The sequence below is a fragment of the Aethalodelphis obliquidens genome, unplaced genomic scaffold, assembly GCF_003676395.1.
Source record: "Aethalodelphis obliquidens isolate GAN/ISIS:26980383/991018 unplaced genomic scaffold, ASM367639v1 scaffold10, whole genome shotgun sequence".
NCBI classification, from domain to species: Eukaryota; Metazoa; Chordata; class Mammalia; order Artiodactyla; family Delphinidae; genus Aethalodelphis; species Aethalodelphis obliquidens.
In genome coordinates, this window is record NW_020837954.1 from 13711939 (window position 1) to 13735140 (window position 23202).

General features: G+C 34.0%; 1 protein-coding gene across 3 annotated transcripts in view; it reads left to right on the plus strand.

The window, feature by feature from the left end:
- MIPOL1 (mirror-image polydactyly 1) overlaps nucleotides 1–23202 on the plus strand; it is a 304827-nt gene that overhangs the window by 197671 nt on the left and 83954 nt on the right. For all 3 annotated transcript variants that reach the window (XM_027111099.1, XM_027111097.1, XM_027111098.1), the window contains exon 11: nucleotides 8941–9035. In XM_027111099.1, coding sequence (XP_026966900.1) covers nucleotides 8941–9035 — 95 coding nt within the window. The remainder of the gene's footprint in view (nucleotides 1–8940; nucleotides 9036–23202) is intronic.

The following is a 23202-nucleotide window of genomic DNA, read 5'->3' on the forward strand; positions in this document are numbered from 1 at the left end:
TATGGTTATCTGTGATCAGGGATCTCTGATGTTACTATTGCAAAAGGATTACAACTCACTGAAGGCTCAGATGATGGTTAGCATTTTTTAGCAATAAAGTATTTTTTAATTAAGGTATGCACATTTTTTTAGACATAATGCTATTGCACACTTAATAGACTACAGTATAGTATAAACATAACATTCATATGCACTGGGAAGCCAGAAAATTCATGTCACTTTGTTTATTGCAATATTCACTTTATTGTGGTGGTCTGGAACCGAACTCGCAATATCTCAGGTCTGCCTTTATGCTGTTTACAGTAGTCACGTCTAAACCTAGGCATGTAAAGAAGATTGACGTTAACAGGATATAAAAAAGATACGCCATGCAAACACAAATAAAAAGAATGCTGTTGAAACTCTATTAATATCAGGGAAAATAGAATTTAAAGCTGCAAGGTTTTTAAATTCATTTATTTTGCTTTATATACAATAGGTGAAATCATGGCTCACTGACAAGATGGTTTCCTGTCACAATGCAGTGTTACCATGCAAGCACATGGTTGCCATACAACCACTATTAACTCCTTTTTTTCCTTCCTATCATTATGTGCCCTGGCAAACCTGTTCTAGAACAGTGTGAATTTCAGGTATTTTGTTTCATCGCCCCCAGAAACATGTTCATCTAGACAAATCAAACATTTCCTTTCTTCATTTCCCCATGTATCATTAACCAAAAGCTTATAAAGACCAACAGATATTCAGTAGGCTCTATGTAAACCTGTAGTCTCTGGCACTCTAGATACATAGTCGGCAGACTATGGCCTCTGGACCGGCTGCCTGTTTTTATAAATAAAGTTTTTTTGGAATACAGCCATGCTTGTTCATTTACATGTTGTCTATGGCTGCTTTCACTTTACAACAATAGTTGAGTAGTTACAACAAAATCTTTATGGCTCACAAGTCTAAAGTATTTATTATGATCATAGTCCTTAACAACCATGCTTTAGATGACCACATGGCTTGAACTTACACTTTAAGCCCAATTCCTTCTCACCTTATTGACCTGTTACTTGATACAATGCTATTCCTTACTGACATAAAGTTATTTCCACAATAATTTCACATCAAAGTTTTAATCGTATCTATTGTACAGCTTATATATTTGTTCACTTTGATATGGCTATACAGTATGGTAAGTTATCTCATTTTATCATTGTATAATCATCCTGAGACATGATGATTATCACCCCCATTTTATCAAAGAGAAAATTGAGGTTCAGTGGCTCTAACCTGTTCAATTATTTATAGAATAATTCAAAGAACTAATTGCTGGAAGTCAAATCCAAGTTTGTTCTTAATCACTGTGCTGTGCTCTCTTTCTTGCATACTTCTCTCTACCCTCCTTTTCTCTGTTTCATGGTTTCTGCTAACTGCTCATAGGCCATTGTCTGCCTATGAATGTTTTTATTTCTGCTTGCATTTCTTTGCTCTCTCACGTCAGATGATAGATCACTAGACAGTGCATATATGACTGCTTTTAAGTCTAGAACCTGATCATCCTTGGTCTGAGAGACATGACATGAGGACAAAACCTAACAACCTCTGAGGAATAACCTTTGAAGAGCAATACACTGTAGTAATATACTGTGGTGGACAATCCCAGTCTTCCTGTGAAGGGGAAATGTAATTGAAATCAGTAATTTGTATCTTTCTGATATAGTAGCTTCTAATTTCTTTAGATATCCTTTTGCAATGTTTCTTTACTAGGTTCTTAACATGCTTCTGAGGTTCAAAAGTCAAATACTAGAATGGCTATAGTCATATTGTTTGAGCAGTTGTGTAATTAGACATATTGTTTGAAAACATCTAATAAGGTATCTTACAGATGTGTTTAATAATGTAGCACAGTCTATATACTTGTGGTTACTCTGTAGAACACTTCTATCAAAACAATTAACACACATGTTAATTGCATGTTAATAATAAGCAATATTTTCCAGATAGTTGTATTCTAGTTCCAACTTTCCTTCTAACCAGCTATGAAACCTTGAACAATTTCCAAATGTTTCCCTAAACGTGTTGTATTAGCAACAATTTCCTAACCTAAAAAAAGTAGGGGACTGTGTTACTTCTGAGATCCTTTTCAGGTCTAACATTATTTGATTCCGTGATTTAATTTGTGCTGTATGTTTCTTTATTTAGCAGATATCACACATAAGATCAGATGCCTATGGACTTATATATACTACCAAATGTAAAATACATAGCTAGTGGGAAGCAGTTGCGTAGCACCGGGAGATCAGCTGGGTGCTTTGTGACCACTTAGAGGGGTGGGATAGGGAGGGGTGGGAGGGAGACGCAAGAGGGAGGAGATACGGGGATATATGTATATGTATAACTGATTCATTTTGTTATAAAGCAGAAACTAACACACCATTGTAAAGCAATTATACTCCGATAAAGATGTTAAAAAAAAAAAAGATCAAATGCCTCTGTTCTCTGATAAAAACAGATTTCTGTTAATGGTCTTGCAGGTTCCAAAGGAAGGCTTAACTGTATCAGACTATTACTATTAAAAACACATTCAAAAACAAACATAACAAGATGTTAAAGTAAGATAAAAGTGGTTTCTCCACAATATCCATAACAAATAGTGTTCAGTGATGTGAACAGTGTAGTCTTTTCTTTGTCATTCCACATTACTAGGTAAAATTCTAAGGAAACGATGTAGTTCATTTCTAATCCAGTAGTAGTACGAATGGTTGTCCTATTTAGATGGCATTGCTAAAGATATAGTTTAGGAATAATGAGATACTTAATTATAAGGTTAACCTAACATTAGTTAACCAACGTTTTTTTTCAGTCATTTAAGGTAAATAATTTCTGGAGAAGTGATAATATACAGCATAGTAACAATACTGAATCATATATTTGAAAGTTACTATGAGAGTAAATCTTAAAACTTTTCATCACAAGAAAAAAAATGTGTTATCATGTGAGGTGACGGATGTTATCTAAACTTATTGTAGTATTTATTTTGCAGTATGTATATACACCAAATCATTACGTTGTACACCTAAAATTAATACAATGTTGTGTGTCAATTTTATCTTAATAAAACTGGAAATAAAAAAAGAGAAAAGGTACAACACACACACATACACACATACATCCCAGAATGCTGTATATTGAAGTATAAGGGAGAAATATGTATTTTGGACCAAATAAGCTTGAATATGTATTTGAGTTCTGTCAGTCACTAGCTCTGTTATATTTACAAGTTGCTTAATGTTCATGAACCTCAGTTTTATCACCGGCAAAATAGGGATACTAGGAGCTATCTCATAGGTTGATTGTCAGGATAGACTATAGTAATGGATTTCAAGTACTTGGTACAATGTCCAACCCATAGAAGGCATTCAACAAATGGCATTGCTATTGTATTGATAGTTAACCACAAATGGTTTTTGTTTTGTTTTGTTTTTTATAAATTTATTTATTTATTTTTGGCTGCATTGGGTCTTCGTGGCTGCACGCAGGCTTTCTCTAGTTGTGGCAAGCAGGGGCTTCTCATTGCGGTGGCTTCTCTTATTGTGGAGCACAGGCTTTAGGCACACGGGCTTCAGTAGTTGTGGCACACAGCAGGCTCAGTAGTTGTGGTGCGTGGACTTAGTTGCTCCACGGCATGTGGGATCTTCCTGGACCAGGGCTTGAACCCATGTCCCCTGCATTGGCAGGCGGATTCTTAACCACTGCACCACCACAGAAGCCCTTGTTTTGTTTTTTATTGAAGTATAGTTGATTTATAATGTTGTGTTAATTTCTGCTGTACAGCAAAATGATTCAGTTATACATATGTATATATACATTCTTTTTTATATTCTTTTCCATTATGATTTATCACAGGACTTTGAAAATAGTTCCCTGTACTATACAGTAAGACCTTGTTATTTATCCATTGTATATATAATAGTTTGCATCTGCTCACCCCAAACTCCCACTCCATCCCTCCGCCACCACCTCCCCCTTGGCAACCACAAGTCTGTTCTCTTATGTCTGTGAGTCTGTTTCTGTTTCACAGATAAGTTCATTTGTGTCATATTTTAGATTCCACATGTAAATGATATCATATGGTATTTGTCTTTCTCTTCCTGAGTTACTTCACTTAGTATGATAAGCTCTAGTTCCATCCATGATGCTAAAATGGCATTATTTCATTCTTTTTTATGACTGAGTAGTATTCCGTTGTATATATGTATCTTCTTTACCCATTCATCTGTCAGTGGACATTTAGGTTGTTTACATGTCTTGGCTATTGTGAATAGTGCTACTATGAACATAGGAGTGCGTGTATCTTTTTGAATTATAGTTTTTTCTGGGTATATGCCCAGGAGTGTAATTACTGGATCATATGGCAACTCTATTTTTAGTTTTTAGAGGAACTTTGTATTGTCGTCCATCGTGGCTTCACCAACGTACATTCCCACCAACAGTCTAGGAGGATTCCCTTTTTTCCACACCCTCTCCAGCATTTGTTATTTGTAGACTTTTTAATGATGACCATTCTGACTGTTGTGAGGTGGTATCTCATTGTAGTTTTGATTTGCATTTCTCTAATAATTAGCGATGTTGAGCATCTTTTCATGTGCCTTTTGGCCATCTGTATGTCTTCTTTGGAGAAATGCTTATTTAGTTTTTCTGCCCATTTTTCGACTGGATTGTTTGTTCTTTTCTGTTCTTGAGTTGTATGAACTGTTTGTATATTTTGGAAATTAATCCCTTGTCGGTTGCATCATTTGCAAATATTTTCTCCCATTCCGTAGGTTGTCTTTTCATTTTGTTTATGGTTCCCCTTGCTGAAGCACAGATGTTTTTAAGTTTTATCAATTTAGGCAGCACATTTGGCAGTTTCTTTATAATGTATATAACTTAATAGAGTATATAACTTTTAAAGTATATAAACACACACACTTATCATGTGACCCAGCAATTCCAGTCCTTGGTGTTTATGTAAGCAAGAGAAATGAAAGCATATTTCCACAAAATGATCAATATGCAGATGTTTATAGCAGCTTTATTAAAACTGCCAAAAGGTGGAAACAATCCAAATATTCATCAACTGGTGAATGAATATACACATTGTACATCCATGCAATGGAATATTGCTCAGTGATATAAAGGAATGAACTACGGATACATGTAATAATATGAATGAATGTTAAAAGCATTAAGTAAAAGAAGCCAAATTCAAAAGGCTGCCTACTATATGATATTTATATGGCATTCTAGAAAACAGAAACCTATAGGGGTGAAAATCACATCAGTGGTTGCCAGGGGCTGCGTGTAAAGGAAGGACATTGACTGCAGTGTTGCATGAAGGAACACTTTGGGGTAGTGAAAATATTCTGTATCTTGACTGTGATTGTTATTATATGACTCTGTACATTTTTCAAAATTTACACAACTCTACCTCAAAAATGGGTGAATTTTTACTTTGTCTAAATTATAACTCAATAAGCCTGCCTAAAAAAATTCATCCATGTGTATACTTACATATGTGATGCATGTTTTGCTTCAATAAAATTTTTGCCTAAAAATTCAAGTTTAAAAAGTGCTATACTTCTGTAAAATGTTTATCGTACAGTTGTCCATACAGTCGTCCCTCGTTATCTGGAGGGCATTGGTTCTAGGACCCCCACAGATACCAAAATCTGTGGATGTTTAGGTCCCTTAGTCAGCCATCAAGTAACTGTGGATGTGGAACCCACAGATACAGAGGGCTAATGGTATATAGAAATTCTGACTCACTGTAGGCTTTGCTCAAAAATATGTTTTTAAGTATGTTTATCCAAAATTTCAAGGTAGAATATAAATATAAAGATTCCAAATAGTAAATAAAAAGGGGAATATAGATATTTTAATCCAGGATAAGTAGAGGGAAAAAGGAACAAAGGAAAAGGATGCCAAATATGAAAAACATGTAAAAATAAGTCCAAATATATCTGTAATCCCAATGTACTGCACATGTTCACAACGTGTGAAGGTAACTATAATCAGAATAGATACACGTATTAATACAAATAAGAGTCAAAAGCATAATACTGTCCAAAAAAGCAATTGTCTGCGAATGTGTAGAGTATCATTTATATACAGTTTAGAAACGCGTAAACAATCAGATATATTATCTGTAAGTACATAACTACATAGTAAACGTATAAAATATTCTTGAAAATGATGAACCCAAAATCATGGAAGTGTTTCACTTTGGGGGTTGGAGGGAAGGAAGGGAATGTAGCTAGTGAGTGCAACACATGGGTTGGGATGGAGGATTTCTTTTTTAATAGGAAGCAAAATAACAAAAATTCTTTTAAATTTAAAACAAGGTTTTTAACAGTGTGTAAAGAGTACCATCAATATTGTAAGTAGATGTATTTAGTTGCAAATATACATATATGCTTGTATGTGTATAGGCTATTTCTGGAAGGATATATAACAAACAGGTAACTGGAAATTTCAGAAGGAGATTTGTAGTACTGAAGATTGGGGGGTGGGAGATTTACAAATAATTACCAGAAATATGGGAAATATGATGACAGAGAAACAGGAAAAGTATGTTGTTTGCTAATTTTTTGTTTTTGAGATGAAATATATTTTTGACATAATGTGATGGAATTATATGATATTAATAATGGAAGTAGGAAATGCAGTAGACGTAAGTGGCACATTTAAGTTAGTTAAATTTTCTTACATTGCATATACCGTAAATCCAACTCAAACTAGCCTAGGCCAAAAAAAAAAAAAAAAAAGATTTATGTACCCAGGAAGTCCAAGAAATGGATCTAGATCTGTCTGGTATACCAGGATCCAGGATACAAATGACCTCATCAAGATTCAGTTTTCTTCTGGGCCTAGTGGGATGTACTACTCTGTTTGAACGATCTAGATCAGATATACCTGAGGTAGTGGAGAAGGAAGTTCATCCTAGCCACCAAGACTGAGCAGGATCACTGTAGCAAAGTTGACCAGGTAAGCGTATATCTGATAAAGTAGCGGAAGGAGCTTGTAATGCCAGAAAGTTTATAATAACTTTGAACATAGTCACCAGGGCCTAGATACAAGATTAGGCATTTGGAAGTAATAAATTAAGTGGATTGCTATGAAGCAACACCAAATCTTCGTAGCCAACTAAATATAGGAAGAGAAGTGAAATATTCATTATTACCAAAGCACGGGAATTTACAGTTCTCATGATCTCATTTTCATTGTAGAAATTTCTTAGGCAGAATCTTCGTTATGACTTTTTCCAGCTAGAACAGTGTTGGTTTTGTTTCTTGGTTTGGGTTTTTGGGGGATTTTAAGTTCGCTTTTTGCAGAAGTACCAGGTACAAAATCTTCAAAATAATCATCTAAGGTATTTAACATTGTCACATATTTATTTAGCAAATTCTCAATTACCTGTCAAATATTTGATATTTCTTAAATTACATGCAACAGGATGTCTGATGTTTTGTAAGTTGAATGTGATATATCTTTTTTGGGCAGTTCTTTTTGATTTGTTATTAGTGGCATTGGGTATCTGGTCTTCCAAGTTACCATTTCAATCACATATTATAGTATACTGAAAACTGGCAAAGCTGTTAATTATTGGCATCAAGAACCAGCTTTACATGCTTTTTTAATAATTTTTGAGACTGTTTCATCTATAATTCTAGAATGTGACATGTTGAAGCAAGCATACAAGCATCTTAAATTTAATTAAAAAGTAACTTTTTGTTAAAATTTGCTAGCCCAGATAGAGAACTAATTAATTAATTTAGTGCCTAATTTTATATACAAAGATCTAAACTGCTGCATGCTTTTATAATTCTGCATTATTAAAATAGAAAAGTGGCATTGTCTAATGTTCATTTATATTACACTCATTAATTTTCCTATGAGCAGATTTCACAATTTGTCTTGTGACTTCATTCTTATGCAAGAAAATAATTTCAGTGAAGTCATATGATTTCAGCAAAATTAGTGAATTTCTGCCCCCAACTTTTGATTACTTTTTAATTATTACAATTAGTGTAGTTTGTGAGGTATGTGATACCAGTTTGCTTTGTGTTATCTATCAAACACCATTTAAAGTGAAAGATAGCCTTTTCATGGAAATTAAACTTTGAATAAACAAAACTGAAATCTGACTTACCAGTACCATACTTTAAAAGTTGGGTTGATAACTCTTTTTGACTATGCCTGAAATTCAGTGGGAATGATGGTTGGAAGGTAGCAATTCTTTTAAAATTACTAGTTTGAACCCTATTGAAAAACTGATTAAGACTCTTTAAAATTGGAATATTATAGGCAGAGAAGAACAATAACATCCCTTGAATAAAATATTTCTAACATTCAAGATTGCTGCCATTCTCCCTTTAGAGATTTTTTTTTTTTCTGCAGAAAAGGAATTGAAGAGGTTAAATCGTATCTGTAAGAATCAGGTTGTAGTCTTGTGTATTTTTTTTCATGTTAAATATCAAAGATGGCTTAACATATTTAGAATTTTCTGAGTTTCTATTAATAAAGTTAAAAGAAAATCTAGCAATCAGGCAGCGGAGCCACATAAAATTTATATGTGAAACACCCACTGCGCTTATCTCTAGATAATGCTCTGAACCCACGTTCCACTTTCTGAATTCCGTGTATAAAGTTAAACATTGCAGAAAGGCATATATCTGATGATACAGATGAATAAGGTTGAAGTTTAGTAATGAGCAAAGTTGGTAAATTTAATATGTTCATGTCTTTAGTATTTCTGTTATTAATATAATTGGATTATTTTGTGGGAAATTATGAACCACTACTAAAAATATGATAGGTTTTAAACTCCCAGAAATTAAAGACTTCTATTCATACTATAGCACTGTATTTTAATGTATCAAACTAATATTAAGTTTCTTAAAATATTAATTGCAGGCAAAGTTGTTAGCTATGCAACAAGCCAGAGAAACTGCAGTTCAACAATACAAAAAACTGGAAGAAGAAATCCAGACACTTCGAGTTTACTACAGGTAAAATTCTTTTTATCCTAGGCATAAATAAATGTTAGTTTGGGAAATGTTTCTACCTAATTTTATAGTGGTGAATGAGGAAATACCTCAATGAAATTAAACATTATTCACTTAAGACATTTTTGTAGTTTCAGAATGATTCAGGCCTAAAATATTAATTATTGTACCTTTTTTCCTTCCTGTATTTGGTAAAGTATAAGTTTAGGCTCCCATTATAAAATGGGAATTATAAAATTTACATAACTCTTAGCTAGTTGTCTAAATGGAAGCTGCTTAGCTCTTGAGCAATTTGCTCATCTAAATGGCACCTCTAAAGTGATGGCATACATTTTTTAAATAGTACATGAAAAGCAGTTAATAATAGCCTTTCACCTATCATAGTATGAGAAGTTTCTAAAGGAAGGCCACTAAAGGATTTTTAAGACTTATTTAATTTATGCTCCAAGAATAGTTGTGAAATTAATTCAGTAGGTCACACTGGCATTTTTAAATGAAAAGAAATAGAATAGAAAATGTCAGAGTGCAGAAAGGGTAAATATTGTTTTGTGATATTTTTGTTTCAGTTTTGTGTTGTGTGAGAGAGAAATAAGATTGTGTCTTGGGCTATATTTAAAATATATATTCTCACAGTGGATCATAGTTTAAAGAAAAAAAAGGTTTGAAAAGTGATGTACAATGCCCTGCATATTTTTTAATACAAAGATTTTTAAAACCTCATCTGAAATGTAAGAATTCACTAACTGGGGCTGTAGGTTATTGAAAGATTTTTTTAAAATTTAGTCCCCATCTTAAAATATAAGTGCATAAAATGTAATTAAATCAAAATCAGTTTTACTGAAATAAAATACATGTGCCATTGTTAATACATTATTAATATATTAATAATTAAATAACTAGATCTAACAGCAAGTCTATTAAAAAACTGTAATTTCAAAGTAGTAATGACTGTAAATGGTATTTTGAGGATAACTGCAAACACTGAAATGTGACATGAAAATACCAGTGGTTTCTATGGCGTAAACTCTCAAGAGCCACTAATAATACTAGTATAGTTTGTTGCCTGTGTTCATAATTGTAGGAAATACTGTATTTACATGAGAGTGAAAAATAAAGATGAAAATTTTTTCCCACCCTCATGTGAAGAACCCATGTTTTGGAGCAATGTTATTGGCATATACAGTAATTGGTTATTGTTACGGGTTGAATTGTGTCCTTCAAAAAAATATATTGAAATCTTAACCCCTAGTACCTCAGAATGTGATCTTATTTGGAAATAGGGTCTTTACAGAGCTAATCAAGTTAAAATGAGGTCATTAGCATGGGCTTTAACCCAGCATGACTGAAGTTTTTATAGAAAGTAGATATTTGGGCACAGAGCCACAAGCATAGAGGGAAGACTATATGAAGACCCAGGGCAAAGACAGCCTTGTGGCTGGAGTGATGCATCTACAAGCACATGAATACCAAGGATTGTCAGCAAACACCAAAAGTTGAAGAGGCATGGAAGGATTCTCCCGTACAGCTGTCAAAGAGGACACAACCCAGCAGAAACCTTTATTTTGGACTTGTAGCCTCCAGAACTGTGAGACAATAAATTTCTGTTGTTTTTGTTTTCTTTTTTTTTGCGGTACGCGGGCCTCTCACTGTTGTGGCCTCTCCCGTTGTGGAGCACAGGCTCCGGATGCACAGGCTCAGCAGCCATGGCTCACGGGCCCAGCCGCTCCGTGGCATGTGGGATCTTCCCGGACCGGGGCACGAACCCGTGTCCCCTGCATCGGCAGGTGGACTCTCAACCACTGCGCCACCAGGGAAGCCCAATTTCTGTTGTTTTAAGCCCCCTAGTTTGGGTACTTTGTCACAGCAGCCCTAGGAAACTAATACGGTTATCAAATACCAAGGATGTTTGTTGGATGACTGCCTGTGGGGAATCATTTGCTTGCAGTTAGAATCAGTAGGCACGTAGGCAAGCAGAACCCTGATAGCAGTTGAAGACGTCCCATCCTTTTTTTTTTTTTTTTTTAAGAGGGTAAATGTAACAGTCTTTCATCTGTATTTTACACCAGTGAATTCTCAACTGTAACTGCTCAGTTAGCTGCATTAAATTAGGGTTGCTTCTTGGTAGAATAATAGAAGCATTTATTAAACCCTTTATTAAGACTTATGAATAATGTGTGATTTTTGCCCAGACCTTGGATATTGCAATATGGTATGTAGTAGTTTCACCCCATTGATAGGGAGAGTTTTTATGGAAAACTCTCCTGCCATCCTTGTGAGATAGGACAGCAGGTGCTCTGTTGTTAAAGTGACAGCGTCTGAGAATGCTGAGAGCAATGCGATAACCTTGCAAAAATTGACATTACTTACTGAAAAACAAACCTTGATACCGGTTCTTGATGCTCCTTCTCTTTGCTGAATTGCAGAAGATTATTGAAAGATTTTTGAAAATTATGAAGCTTAAACAGTTATCTTTCAAAGACTTTTTTTAATCTACATGAATCTAACAGAGCTAAATAACCGCTTCTAAATAAAGAGTTAACAATTATTGGCTCAAAGATAAGCTTCACAAGGACCCCTCTCACTGCTACTTTTTTTTAAAAAAATCTGCTAATGATGTCGTTAAGCTACAGGGATTTGCAGTTGACAGCCCTCCCTTGCATGACCTTATATGAATGAACCTCTCCAAGACCATTTTTTTTTTGTAAAATGAGAATTATAGTACGTATCTTACAGAGTTATTTTAAGTATTTACAGCTCTTAACACAGTATTTGGCTTGTTGTTAGTGCTCAACTAATGTTAAGATAAACTTATTTTTACAACAAGAAGTCAGTGAGGTAAGAGTAGAATCAAAAACTGTGATATCACTGAAGCCAAGGATGGAGATTTTTTTTAAAAAGTCAGATGTTTCTGAATGGTTAAGTAAGATGAGGGCAAAAAGTATCCATTTTGTTTGAAATTAGGTGGTCATTAGTGACCTCTACAAGAGTAGTTTTAATAGAGTATTAGGTATAGAAGCCAGTTTTTTGTAAGTTCAAGAGTGATTTGAGGGAAAGAAGCATAGAAATTTGGACTATAAAGTGATCCTTGAATAAACTTGAATAAGAAAGATGTTAATGATAGTTGAGAAGAAAGGAATGTGGGTTAAGGATTTTGATTTTTGATTTTGAAAAATGGCAGACACTTGAGCATGTTCATGGCACATAGGAAGGAGCCAACAGAGAGAACAGAATTCCCCCAAATTTAGAAAGAGATGGAATTGAGAATCTGCAGAAGGGTTTGCCTTGAACAGGAAGATGGTCACCTTGTGCTTATAGACAGGAGTGAAGGAGATAAGAATAGCTGTGAATGTTAATAAATTTAAGCTCACAATTAATAGTTCCTTTTTTTTAAGGTATAGAGAACATACTGTGAGGATATACAGAAATTTATTTTAAATGGAACAGGAGTAAGATCCCTGGGATGTAGAATCCTAGGAAGGAAGAGGCAATTACCCAAAACAACAAAGCTTAAATTTCCTGGAATCTCAGATTCTGCTTTAAGTGAAAGTAAACAATATTTCTTACACACCTGAATAGATGGTGATTACAAATCCATACGTGAAACACAACAAATTCATAGAGATATTACCATTTTTTCTTCAAAGTTTCCTCTGTTATAGAGGACAAGGGAAAAGTTCCATATTTATTGTGAAGAAAACCAAGACTAATTCTGTAATTTTCATGTGTGTTTGCATGTTTGTATGTATGTCATCATAGATAATGGATTTTTTAAAGTTTAAGAAAAAATACACTTTCAGTTATGCAAATCAGTTTTACATGCAAATATATATATACATACATACATACATGTATTTTGTCATGTCAAAGAAAGTTATTCATCAATGATTAAGAAAAACTACACTGAGAAAAATCTAGGAATAGGACAGTAAGCTAGAGCCAGGAGTAAGTCAGCTTGCATGTATACCATGAAACAGGGAAAGAATAAGCCTCGAGAATAAGTCTGGCTCTCAGACTTTCCAGCAGCCAAAGCAGAAGAGGATGTGTGATCAGTTATTAGTGTTAGGAGCAGATTAAAATATGCTGATGACATTTTTTCTACCTTGCCTTTACTTCTACCAATTGGTGATACTGACCTTATTCTTTTTAAATTTTTTTCCAAAAATCATTTTCTTTTGCTGGGTTATGCTAAGAGCTACTGTTATTATAAGCATTCCATTTCCCTGAATGGAAATAAGGAATATGGAAGTATGTATTGATATTACGAGGTTTCTCTATTCTGTTTGTTTCCTTTGAGTTTTAGAAGACTTTGAATACTAAGAAAAGGAAATGTTGGCCTTTTGTGTCCTTTGGCACACTTAGAGACAGAGGCAAGTGAGGTGAATGGGTAGGGATACTAAACTTACCATTATAACTGATGGCTGTTTCACATTAAAGCAGAAAGGATAGCAGGAGAGGAATAACAATGTGAAGCTTTAAAATAAATTTTACATATTACTAAAGTGCTATTAGTACAGTCGTGGTACCTCCTTTGTGCCGAATGCTCAGTTCATTTGCAACACCTTCATTAGTCTAAACAGTTTCATCAGGGAAGAATCTTAAACTTTTAAGAGTTAGATTTGTATTTAGTAATGATCTTTTCCCGTTCTTTAAACCTGTAGTGCTGCATTCCTAAGCTCAGGAGGCATAATAATAACAAACTCTTTTCTAATCAAGAGAAAGCCTAAGTTTCAATGTTTGCTGATTTTATAGTGCTTCCTTATATTTCCTTTTGCTTAAAGAAAGTATAAATTCAACTGTGTAGATAAGAATTATCCTGTTGTTTAGTGCCAGTAGACTAGGATTTAATATACTTGTAATAGTAGCAGATTATGTTTTAAATTTTTTTTATGTTTTGTGTAATTCCAAGTGAGAAGTTGTGATGCCTTTCAGAACGTGGTAAATTTTGCATTCTAGACCAAAAATATTGAATAGTGTGCTTCATATTTTAAGGTGATATGTTTCCTATAATTGTAATGGTATTTTTTAAAGTAATTAAATAGAATAGTTAAGTGTTTGACATAGTGAATACAGGACTAAAAATAAATCCTACTTACTGGGTTCATGGTATACTACATTTCAAAGTCACAGAAGCCATAAAGATAGAAGCCATGTAAAATACACTCAAAAAGAGGGTGAAGTGCTTATTTTCTACATTCTTTTTATAAATTTTATTTAGTGTGGGTGTTTTTTACTTCTTTTGTCCATTTTTTGGTCTGTATGTATGTTATCCTTAGCAATCAGAAATATTACTGACTGTCACTAGGAACTGGTTGGGTTTGTTTTTGTGTGTGTGATGGTGATAGTTTTTCATTCAACTATGTGTTCTTTTAGTCAGAACTACACATCAATTAGACAATCAGCAGTGATGATAGCATGCAAACTCTAGCCATGAAGCAACATTTTTCTCAATGCAAATCCCTCATCAAGAGGGGTTGAACACTCGATCCTGACCTCTTAGTTCTATGTTCTAATCAGTTGTGCTAACTGGACTGCCCAAAGACATAAACATTTTGTCATATATATATTTTCTATAAGGACTAACTATCATGGAGCTGTGTCAAGGTACCATACTGCCAAAGCAGTAATAAAAAGAACAAAAGAGTACCTGAATTCTTCCATCTTTCCCATTGATCAAATTTTTTTTAATGTAGGCAAGCTGCAAGCTATCTAGGTTTCAATTTCTTTAACTTGGACTTGAGGCTTTCTCTGCTTCTAACATTCTGTGAAATTTATAGCCCTTTTATATGAGGCAGATAAATTTTTTTGTTTAGTGATGTTTAGAATCAAGAACTATCTTCTTATACCAATGAGTTGCACCTGTATGTTAGTTACTTCACCTATGAACAAATAATATCTGAGCTGCTTATTATGAAAATCAGGGAGGTGATTTAGTTGAATGCTTTTTGAAAACTGTAAAGTACTGTGCAAAGGAAATATATTAATAGTATCATTGATCAAAATACTCTAAAAGTTTTTGCTTTATTGACATATAAGACAACAATTAAATTACTACAGAGGCTATTTCTAACAAAATATTTTATGTCTTTATGACTTTGTATCCAGACGGACATTTTTTTTTGCATTACTGAGTTTCACTATTTTCTGTGCCTTATTTTAACAATAAGTTATAAGAATAAGACTAAAATTCAACGTGTATAGCTCTCAGGTGCTCTTTTTTATTCTATAAAATGGCCCAGCTTTCTCTTTTAAAAACATTTAATAGGGGGCTTCCCTGGTGGCGCTAGTGGTTGAGAGCCTGCCTGCTAATGCAGGGGACATGGGTTCTAGCCCTGGTCTGGGAGGATCCCGCATGACGTGGAGCGGCTAGGCCCGTGAGCCACAAGTACTGAGCCTGCGCATCTGGAGCCTGTGCTCCGCAACAAGAGAGGCCGCGATAGTGAGAGGCCCGCGCACCACGATGAAGAGTGGTTCCCGCTTGCCACAACTAGAGAAAGCCCTCGCACAGAAACGAAGACCCAACACAGCAAAAATAAATTAATTAATTAATAAAGTGTCTCAGGTTGATGTGTTTAATACCTTCACAAATATTTTTAAAAAAAAACATTTAACAAAATATTTTGCCATTTAATCATTGTGGTTAGCAAAAGGTCCAAAGTTAGAATGGGCTTGCCAATTATAGATCCTGGAGTTTGCCATCTATTAACATTATTTTTATCAGCTTGAGAAAAATTTAGTTTTATATTTGTTAAACAAAAAAGTAAAGTGTTTCCCTTGTTCTTGGCACTATTATTATAGTTCCACAGATGCCTGTTGCCTTCTACATAGGTAATCTTTGACTTGTCCCTTTTTACAAATTTAATTAGTAACCAAATTTTGCTAGATTTTTCCTTGCAATGTCTCCTTCTTTGCAAAGTTCCTGCCTTAGACCAGACTTGTATATTTTCATGCCCAGGCTTTTCTAGCTACTTCATCTACTTGTCTCCATTCTTTACTCCTCTTAAGATGCCTGAAACGTTATTTTCAACCTCTCAATCAGCCATCAACAGTATTTAGTAATACCACTTTACCTATACAGTAAATTCCAAACTCTTTAACCTAACACTCATGAACCCTAGATATTGCCACCACCTCTTTGTTTTTGTTGTTTTGCCACCTCTTTTTCTGATTTAGTATTCCACTAATCATCTTTTTACCTTCTGGTTTCATTCATATTTGTGTCACTGATGCTAGTACACTGCCTTACACATAGTAGGCACTCAACAAATATTCGTTATACTAAATCAACTATTACTTGCACTCTCAAAATGAACTGTTCGCTCTTTCCTAGACACACACACCCCCCACCAAATTTCCCACTTCAGTACTTTCTTTTAGTCACCTTATTCCCCCTGGAATACTCCATCTCTAACCTATCAGATTCTTATTGAGCCTTTAGAACACAATTTAAGTACTAACTATTATGGTAATCTTTTTCTGATCTTCTCAACCAGAAGTGATCTCATTCTACCTAAAATTAACTACCATAATTATTCACAGTGCCCTCTCACAGTACATACCTCATGCTTACCTATGTAATAGTTGTATGAATATTTCTCTTAATTTCCCTGCTAGGGCTTCTGTTCTTTATATATAATAGGCCTTCATTAAATATTTGCCAAACAAATGAATAAATAATCAAATTTAACACTAGATTGAAAGTTTCTTCAGATTAAAAGTTTCTTCTGCAGAATGGTAGTCTGTGTAATACACGTAATAAGAACAATGATGAGTAAATGATTGGAGATAACATGGACTTACTTCACCATTTCAGTTAGTCAGTTGCAGGGGTGTGGGGCAAGATGAGGTCTCCATATGATAAAGAAAGTATCATCTGCCAACAAAGTTTCTTTTTTTTTTTCCAGGCCAACAGTGTTCAGATTTGAAAATCATTATTAGAAACATTTGTTTGGATTTTACCTTTCTTGAAATTTAGGATTAAAAAAAAGCTTAGGAAACAGTATCATTATCCCATGTTCATTTGCAATATTGTTTCTTATAGTGAAAAAAACAACACTGAAAGATCTGCCCACTGTGGGGACCCTTAGTGTGGCATGTGTGTTAGGGTTCTCCAGAGAAACAGAACCAATAGACTGTGTATATACAGGGAGAGAGATTTAGTTTAAGGAATTGGCTCATGCATTTGTGAGGGCTGGTCAGTCTAAAATCTGCACGAGAAGCCAGCAGGCTGGAGAACCAGGAAAGAGCTGATGTTGAAGTTGTGAGTTCCAAGATGCAGAATTCCTTCTTCCTCGGGAGATCTCGGTCTTTCTCTTAAAGCCTTCAGCTGATTGGATGAGGCCCATCCATATTATGGACAGTAATCTGCTTTCCTCAAAGCCTACTGATCTAAATATTAATCATATCTAAAAAATACATTTGCAGCCACATCTAGACTGGTCTTTGAACAAACATGCAGACACCATAGCCTAGCCATGTTGACACGTAAAATGAAATTAACCATCACACCTGTGTATTTCAGCAATTAGCTGAGGCTTCGTAGAAGCTACCTTCTCTAAAAGGGGCATGCATTTACCATTTTACCACATTTTCCATCCTGCCTACTTCACGCATTTAACATCAACTGCCCTAATCATATAGGCATGTACATTTGTGACCCCCTGATGTGTGTTGTGTTCTTATGTTCTTATTTAATTATAAAAGAAGTAGTTGTATACATATAACTATGCACTGGCCCCTGGCTACCTCTCTAACCTCATTTCTTAACATGTATGTGTCTACTCTTGCTTCACTCCAGCCACACCAGCTCCCTTATTATCTCAAACATTCTAAGAATGCTCCCATCACAGGACTTTGACATTTTTTTCTCTGCTTGGAGTGATCTACCTCCCACCCCCACCCCGGTGTCACAAGTCAGCTTCTCACTTTGCTCCACTTTCTGCTTAAATGTCCCTGACCACACTGTCTAAAATAACCTACCTCCTCACTGCATCACTCTATTTGTTACTCTCCTTTATTTTTCTTAATAATGGAAATTAATAATTCATTAATAATGGAAATACGCCTACATGACACTATACTATATTTGTGGATTGTCCTCGAGAAATTAAATTCTGCAAGGACCAGGATTTTGTTTATTTACCATTGCATCTTATACCTGAATCCGTGCTTGATGCCTCCTTAATGGTCAATAAAATTTTTTCTGATACATCAGAAACTCAACAGCAGGTGTTCTGAGAAGTGGAACTATGTCTAGAAGTTAGGTTTATTATATGTGTGGTGAATGAGAGGAGAGGAAATTTTAACTTGCGTTCATAACCTAATCAAGTGTTTGAATTTTTTATGTGTATATATTACTTTTATATAAAAATGAGTTTGCAAGTTTTAATGCCTTTATTCATAATAACCTGCACAAATTAAATTTCACGCCTAGAAGAAAATAAGCTTCTATGAAAAATAGGTCTGTAATGTCTACATATGTGCGTGTATAATATATTTATATCAGTGAAGTTCATCGCTTTAATATATTTTATTAGTGTTGTGCTTTACAACACAATCAGATGTATAAGGGAATGATAATCCAAAGTAGATTCACTTACCTTATGAAATAGATGCCTATAAATGATAACCTCATTTTATGTTTTAAGTTTGCCAAATATTTTAAACTACTTTTTAAAGTACTTTACATTTCAGAAATTCAAGCACTTTAAAAAATAAAATGTTAAGAAAAATATTAGAAACTTTAAAAGAAGTGTTAATCATAACATTCTTCTGCCACTTGGTAGAAGTGGGGGCCCATGACAGGTTAATGAGGAAAAGGGTGCCTTTTTAAAAACTTCAATCCCTACTACTGGACTGAATGTCAATATTATGACATAGTATGAAAAAAAACCCAAAACTTCAATCCTATGAACATTAGTTATGGCCAGAAATGACAATGAAAGGAGAAAATTCCTTCATATTTCAAGAGACTTCAATCAGTACAATTAGATTTATTTAGCATGTTTGCATTATAAATGTTTTCTCTTTCTGCATATATACATTATTAAATGTATTAAAGTTTTATTGAATCTAAACTAGTTTAAAATATTTAAAATAAATGGAAATAATAGCTAATAATAAAGACCTTTGTTCAGAAACATTGATTCATTAATTGCAAAAAAAAATAAATATCAAAGTTAACTTACAGACCAAGATACAATAAACTGAGATCTTTGAGCTACTCTTGATTTTTATAAACTTTCTAATGCGACTGCTGTCATAAAGAGCTTAGTAAATATTGACTGAGGATGATAATGATGATCCAGCAGTATTTTTAAGACTGGGCACTGGCAGTACGGTCAGATATCCGGGACTTAACATTGTCTTTTTGCCATGGGGCCCTTCCACCTGGGCCTCTCCCAAAAGGACAAATGTTTACCTGCAGTTGAGCATTTAAACGTGTAAATATTCCAGTCTCAATTATCAGTGAAGTAGTTAGAGTCTTCACTCTTTAAATCATGAAGTAGTTGTTCTTTGAAGTTTAAGGTGATGTTCCAAAAGTTTGCAAAGGTCAAAAAAGACTTAATTGAATGTTTTTCTTGTATTTACAAACAAAAATGTGTTTTATGAACTCAGGTCAATATTAAAATATTTTTTCCCCTTGCTATTTCAGACCTCAGGTATTTATGAAACTTCAGAATTTGTTAGGGTTTAATTTACTATTTTCTTTAGTTAAGTTTTAAATGTTGTTATGCAGTATATCTTGTTCCCGTTGGGCTTTTTAAGGGTTTTGTGATTGTCAGTACTCTACTATTATAGTTCCAGTTTTTTCCTCCAAATAACTGGTTCAGATTAGATCAGAAATAACAATATTCTGTTATTTCATGAAACAATGAAGAAATTCAAAAGCCTAGGTATTTTTTTAGTTTAGTTTTATTAGACATTACTGAGCTGATAAATATTTTAATTTGCTTTAATCCGTAGAAAGTTTAGCTGTCTTGTCAAGCTTGGTTAACTGATCTGAACTGTAAAACATAAAAATTTTCTAAAACATCAATTATATGAAAAGATGTGAGAATTGAGATTTTGATCTGGAAAGTTGGACACACTGTTGGCTCATAATTGAGATGTATACGTTTTCTAACTCTAGTTTGGTTTCATTTGTTCTTTGTTTATTTGTTTTGTTTTGTTGTATATGATTCAAAATTGAAATAACCACTCATCCACTTACTGTACTCTGTCACCTGAAAACTAAGTGAAACCAAGAAGTCAAGTGTTATTCTCTGACTTGATTTTTAATAATTATTTGGTTTTGGTTTATAATTAGTAACATGATTAAAAGGTGACATAAACAGACTTAAGTTATAATTTATATACAGACAACTTCACTTATTTCTAAATCTGACTGAATTGGGTCTTTATCTTTTTATTAGTAAAACTTTTGTTTTGCAGTCATTCTTTTGGTACAACATAGTGTTTTAATTCCTAGCTAACACTGTAGTAAGACAGATGCTGTAGATTCTGACTTCCTAGCTGAGGTGACCTTTGATAGGTAATTACCTCTCTAAGCCTCAATTTCCTGACCTGTAAAATTGGAATTGTACTAATATCTGCATCATATTATTTTTGAGAAAATCAAATGAAATAATGTGTGTCAAATGATTTGTACCATACCAGAGTACAGACTTAGGTATTTAATAAGTGTGAACCATTGTTGTTATAATGCCTATGCTGAGTTTATACTGATCTATCATTCGCTTTTCTTTGAGATTCTATTAATGCATTTCAAATATTTTTAGTGTTTTTGGCTCAAAATACAATATCATGACTGCAATACAGAATCATTTGATTTTTCTTTGGGAACAAGTTCTTACTGGAATTAGAGGGTTAATTTTTTTTTTTTTTTTTTTTGCGGTACGCGGGCCTCTCACTGTTGTGGCCTCTCCCGTTGCGGAGCACAGGCTCTGGACGCGCAGTCTCAGTGGCCATGGCTGACAGGCCCAGCCCCTCCGCGGCATGTGGGATCTTCCCGGACCGGGGCACGAACCCGTGTCCCCTGCATCGGCAGGCGGACTCTCAACCACTGCGCCACCAGGGAAGCCCTTAGAGGGTTAATTTTTTTCTTGTTACGGGACACTTAGAAAAATATTTAGTCAAAGTGATGTGCTTCAACTTAGATTTGGCCCTTTTTGATTAACAGTTTATTTTCAGGTGTTGTTTTTCACACAGGAAAATTCCAATGTTCAGAAATCTATTGAGAATTAGAAATTTAATAATTCTTCAATTTTTTCTACTCTATGAAAAATATATTTTTCATAGAGTACACATTCAAAATATACCATGTTTTCTGTTTTAAAGTCTACCCCAGAAAATAATAAGGATGTAATTTTAAAGCTATGTTCCTTATTCTTTCTATCTTGTATCTTGTAGTTCAGTACAAACATTATCTTTTTCAACATCCTTGTGAGGTATTATCCCTTTTCACAGATGAGGAAGCTGAAACACAGAGCTATAAACTAACGTGCTCTAGGTCACATCAGGGCCAGTAACAGAAGTATAAATACTACCTAACCCGTCTTATACTTGGGCCTTTTACTCTATCTGCTAGACAGCTTCCCCGACCCCTGCCTCTCTCATAAATAATGCTAAGGCAAAACTGGTACTTCAGCATTATTTTCCTGATTTGGATATCCTTGATATGTTTATCACATAAAACACACCTCTGAGACCACATTAAAGACATATTAAAATGGTAAAAGAACCTGACCTGCTTTGGAGTTCAACAGTCTTTGTCTGTGTTCAGCCAAACTATATGAATTACAACCGCAGTCAGTGTCTGAATTTATAGACTACCTCTGAATTTTTTTTAAGAACCTTTAAGCTCTAGCATTATATCATATGTCAGACAACAAAGGTGAATACTATGCTTGAAAGTAATTTTATCCCCACAATCATTTATTTTTATTTATATGTTGAGGTATTGTTATTTTATCAGTGCCCTAGCACAATCACTAACATAACATTAACTATATTTAGAACTAATCATTAACCAAATAGCCATTTTCAGTACTATATGAATTTATTAAGAGCCTACTCTATGCAAAGAATTGTGTAGTCTTTTATAGAAAATAGAGTAACAAAGGGTTAGGTGCAATTATTACCCTCAAATAAATTATAATTAAGTAGAAAGAAAGAAAAAGTATACTCAAAATGAGCATATAAGATTATATGCTGTTAAATAAAATAATTTGGCATTGCCATAGAAAGTTACAGAAGGGAGAAATTATTGCAGACTGAAATAAACAAAGTTTTATGGAATGCTTGGGAATTGAGGTACGAACAAACAGGATTCTGAAAGAAAGAGAGGAGGAGGAAGAAGGGCATTCTAGCCTAGAACAGTAAAAGCAAAAATGAAGAAGTTGTAATGAACATACTGTGTTACACTATGGAATTGAGAGAAAGTTTCAGAAATTTGAATGCTAACATGCATCCAGTTGTTGGGTTTTTTTTTTAGCATTTTAAAATTTATTCTTCTACCTTTTCCTAGGCATGTGTATACACATAAAATACATAAATTTGGTGTTTCACATACATGGAATTTTACTATATACTTTTCCCTGCAACTTGCTTGCATTCAGTTTTGATTCTGTATTCCCTAGGGAAACAGAGCCTTGGGACTCCGGATCTTTCTCTTAAAAACATTAAAAATAAAATTTATACTCAAAAGAAATATACTTTCTAATTACATAAAGTTTAAAGCATTTTGAAAGCTTAAATGAATTTTTAAATTTTGAATATATATAAAGAAGAAAGAATGAATTTCACATATTCCCATCACTTGCCCCCAGAACTATCAACTCCTGGTCAGTCTGGTTCCATCCACACCTTCATGCACATACACACACTCTCTGGCATTATTATAAAGTAAATCTCATATACCATTTAATTTCATCTATATTACAGTATATATCTCTAAAAAATAACTATAATCCATCAATACACTTAGAAACAATTTAGCAGTAATTTCTTAATATCCTCAAATATCCAGAGTTCAAACTTTCAGTTGTCTCATTATGTTGCAATGTCTTATTAATTAATTTGTTTTAATGAGGATTTAAACAAGGTCCACACATTGCAGTTGGTTGATACATTTTTTTTTTTTTTTTTTTTTTTTTTGCAGTACGCGGGCCTC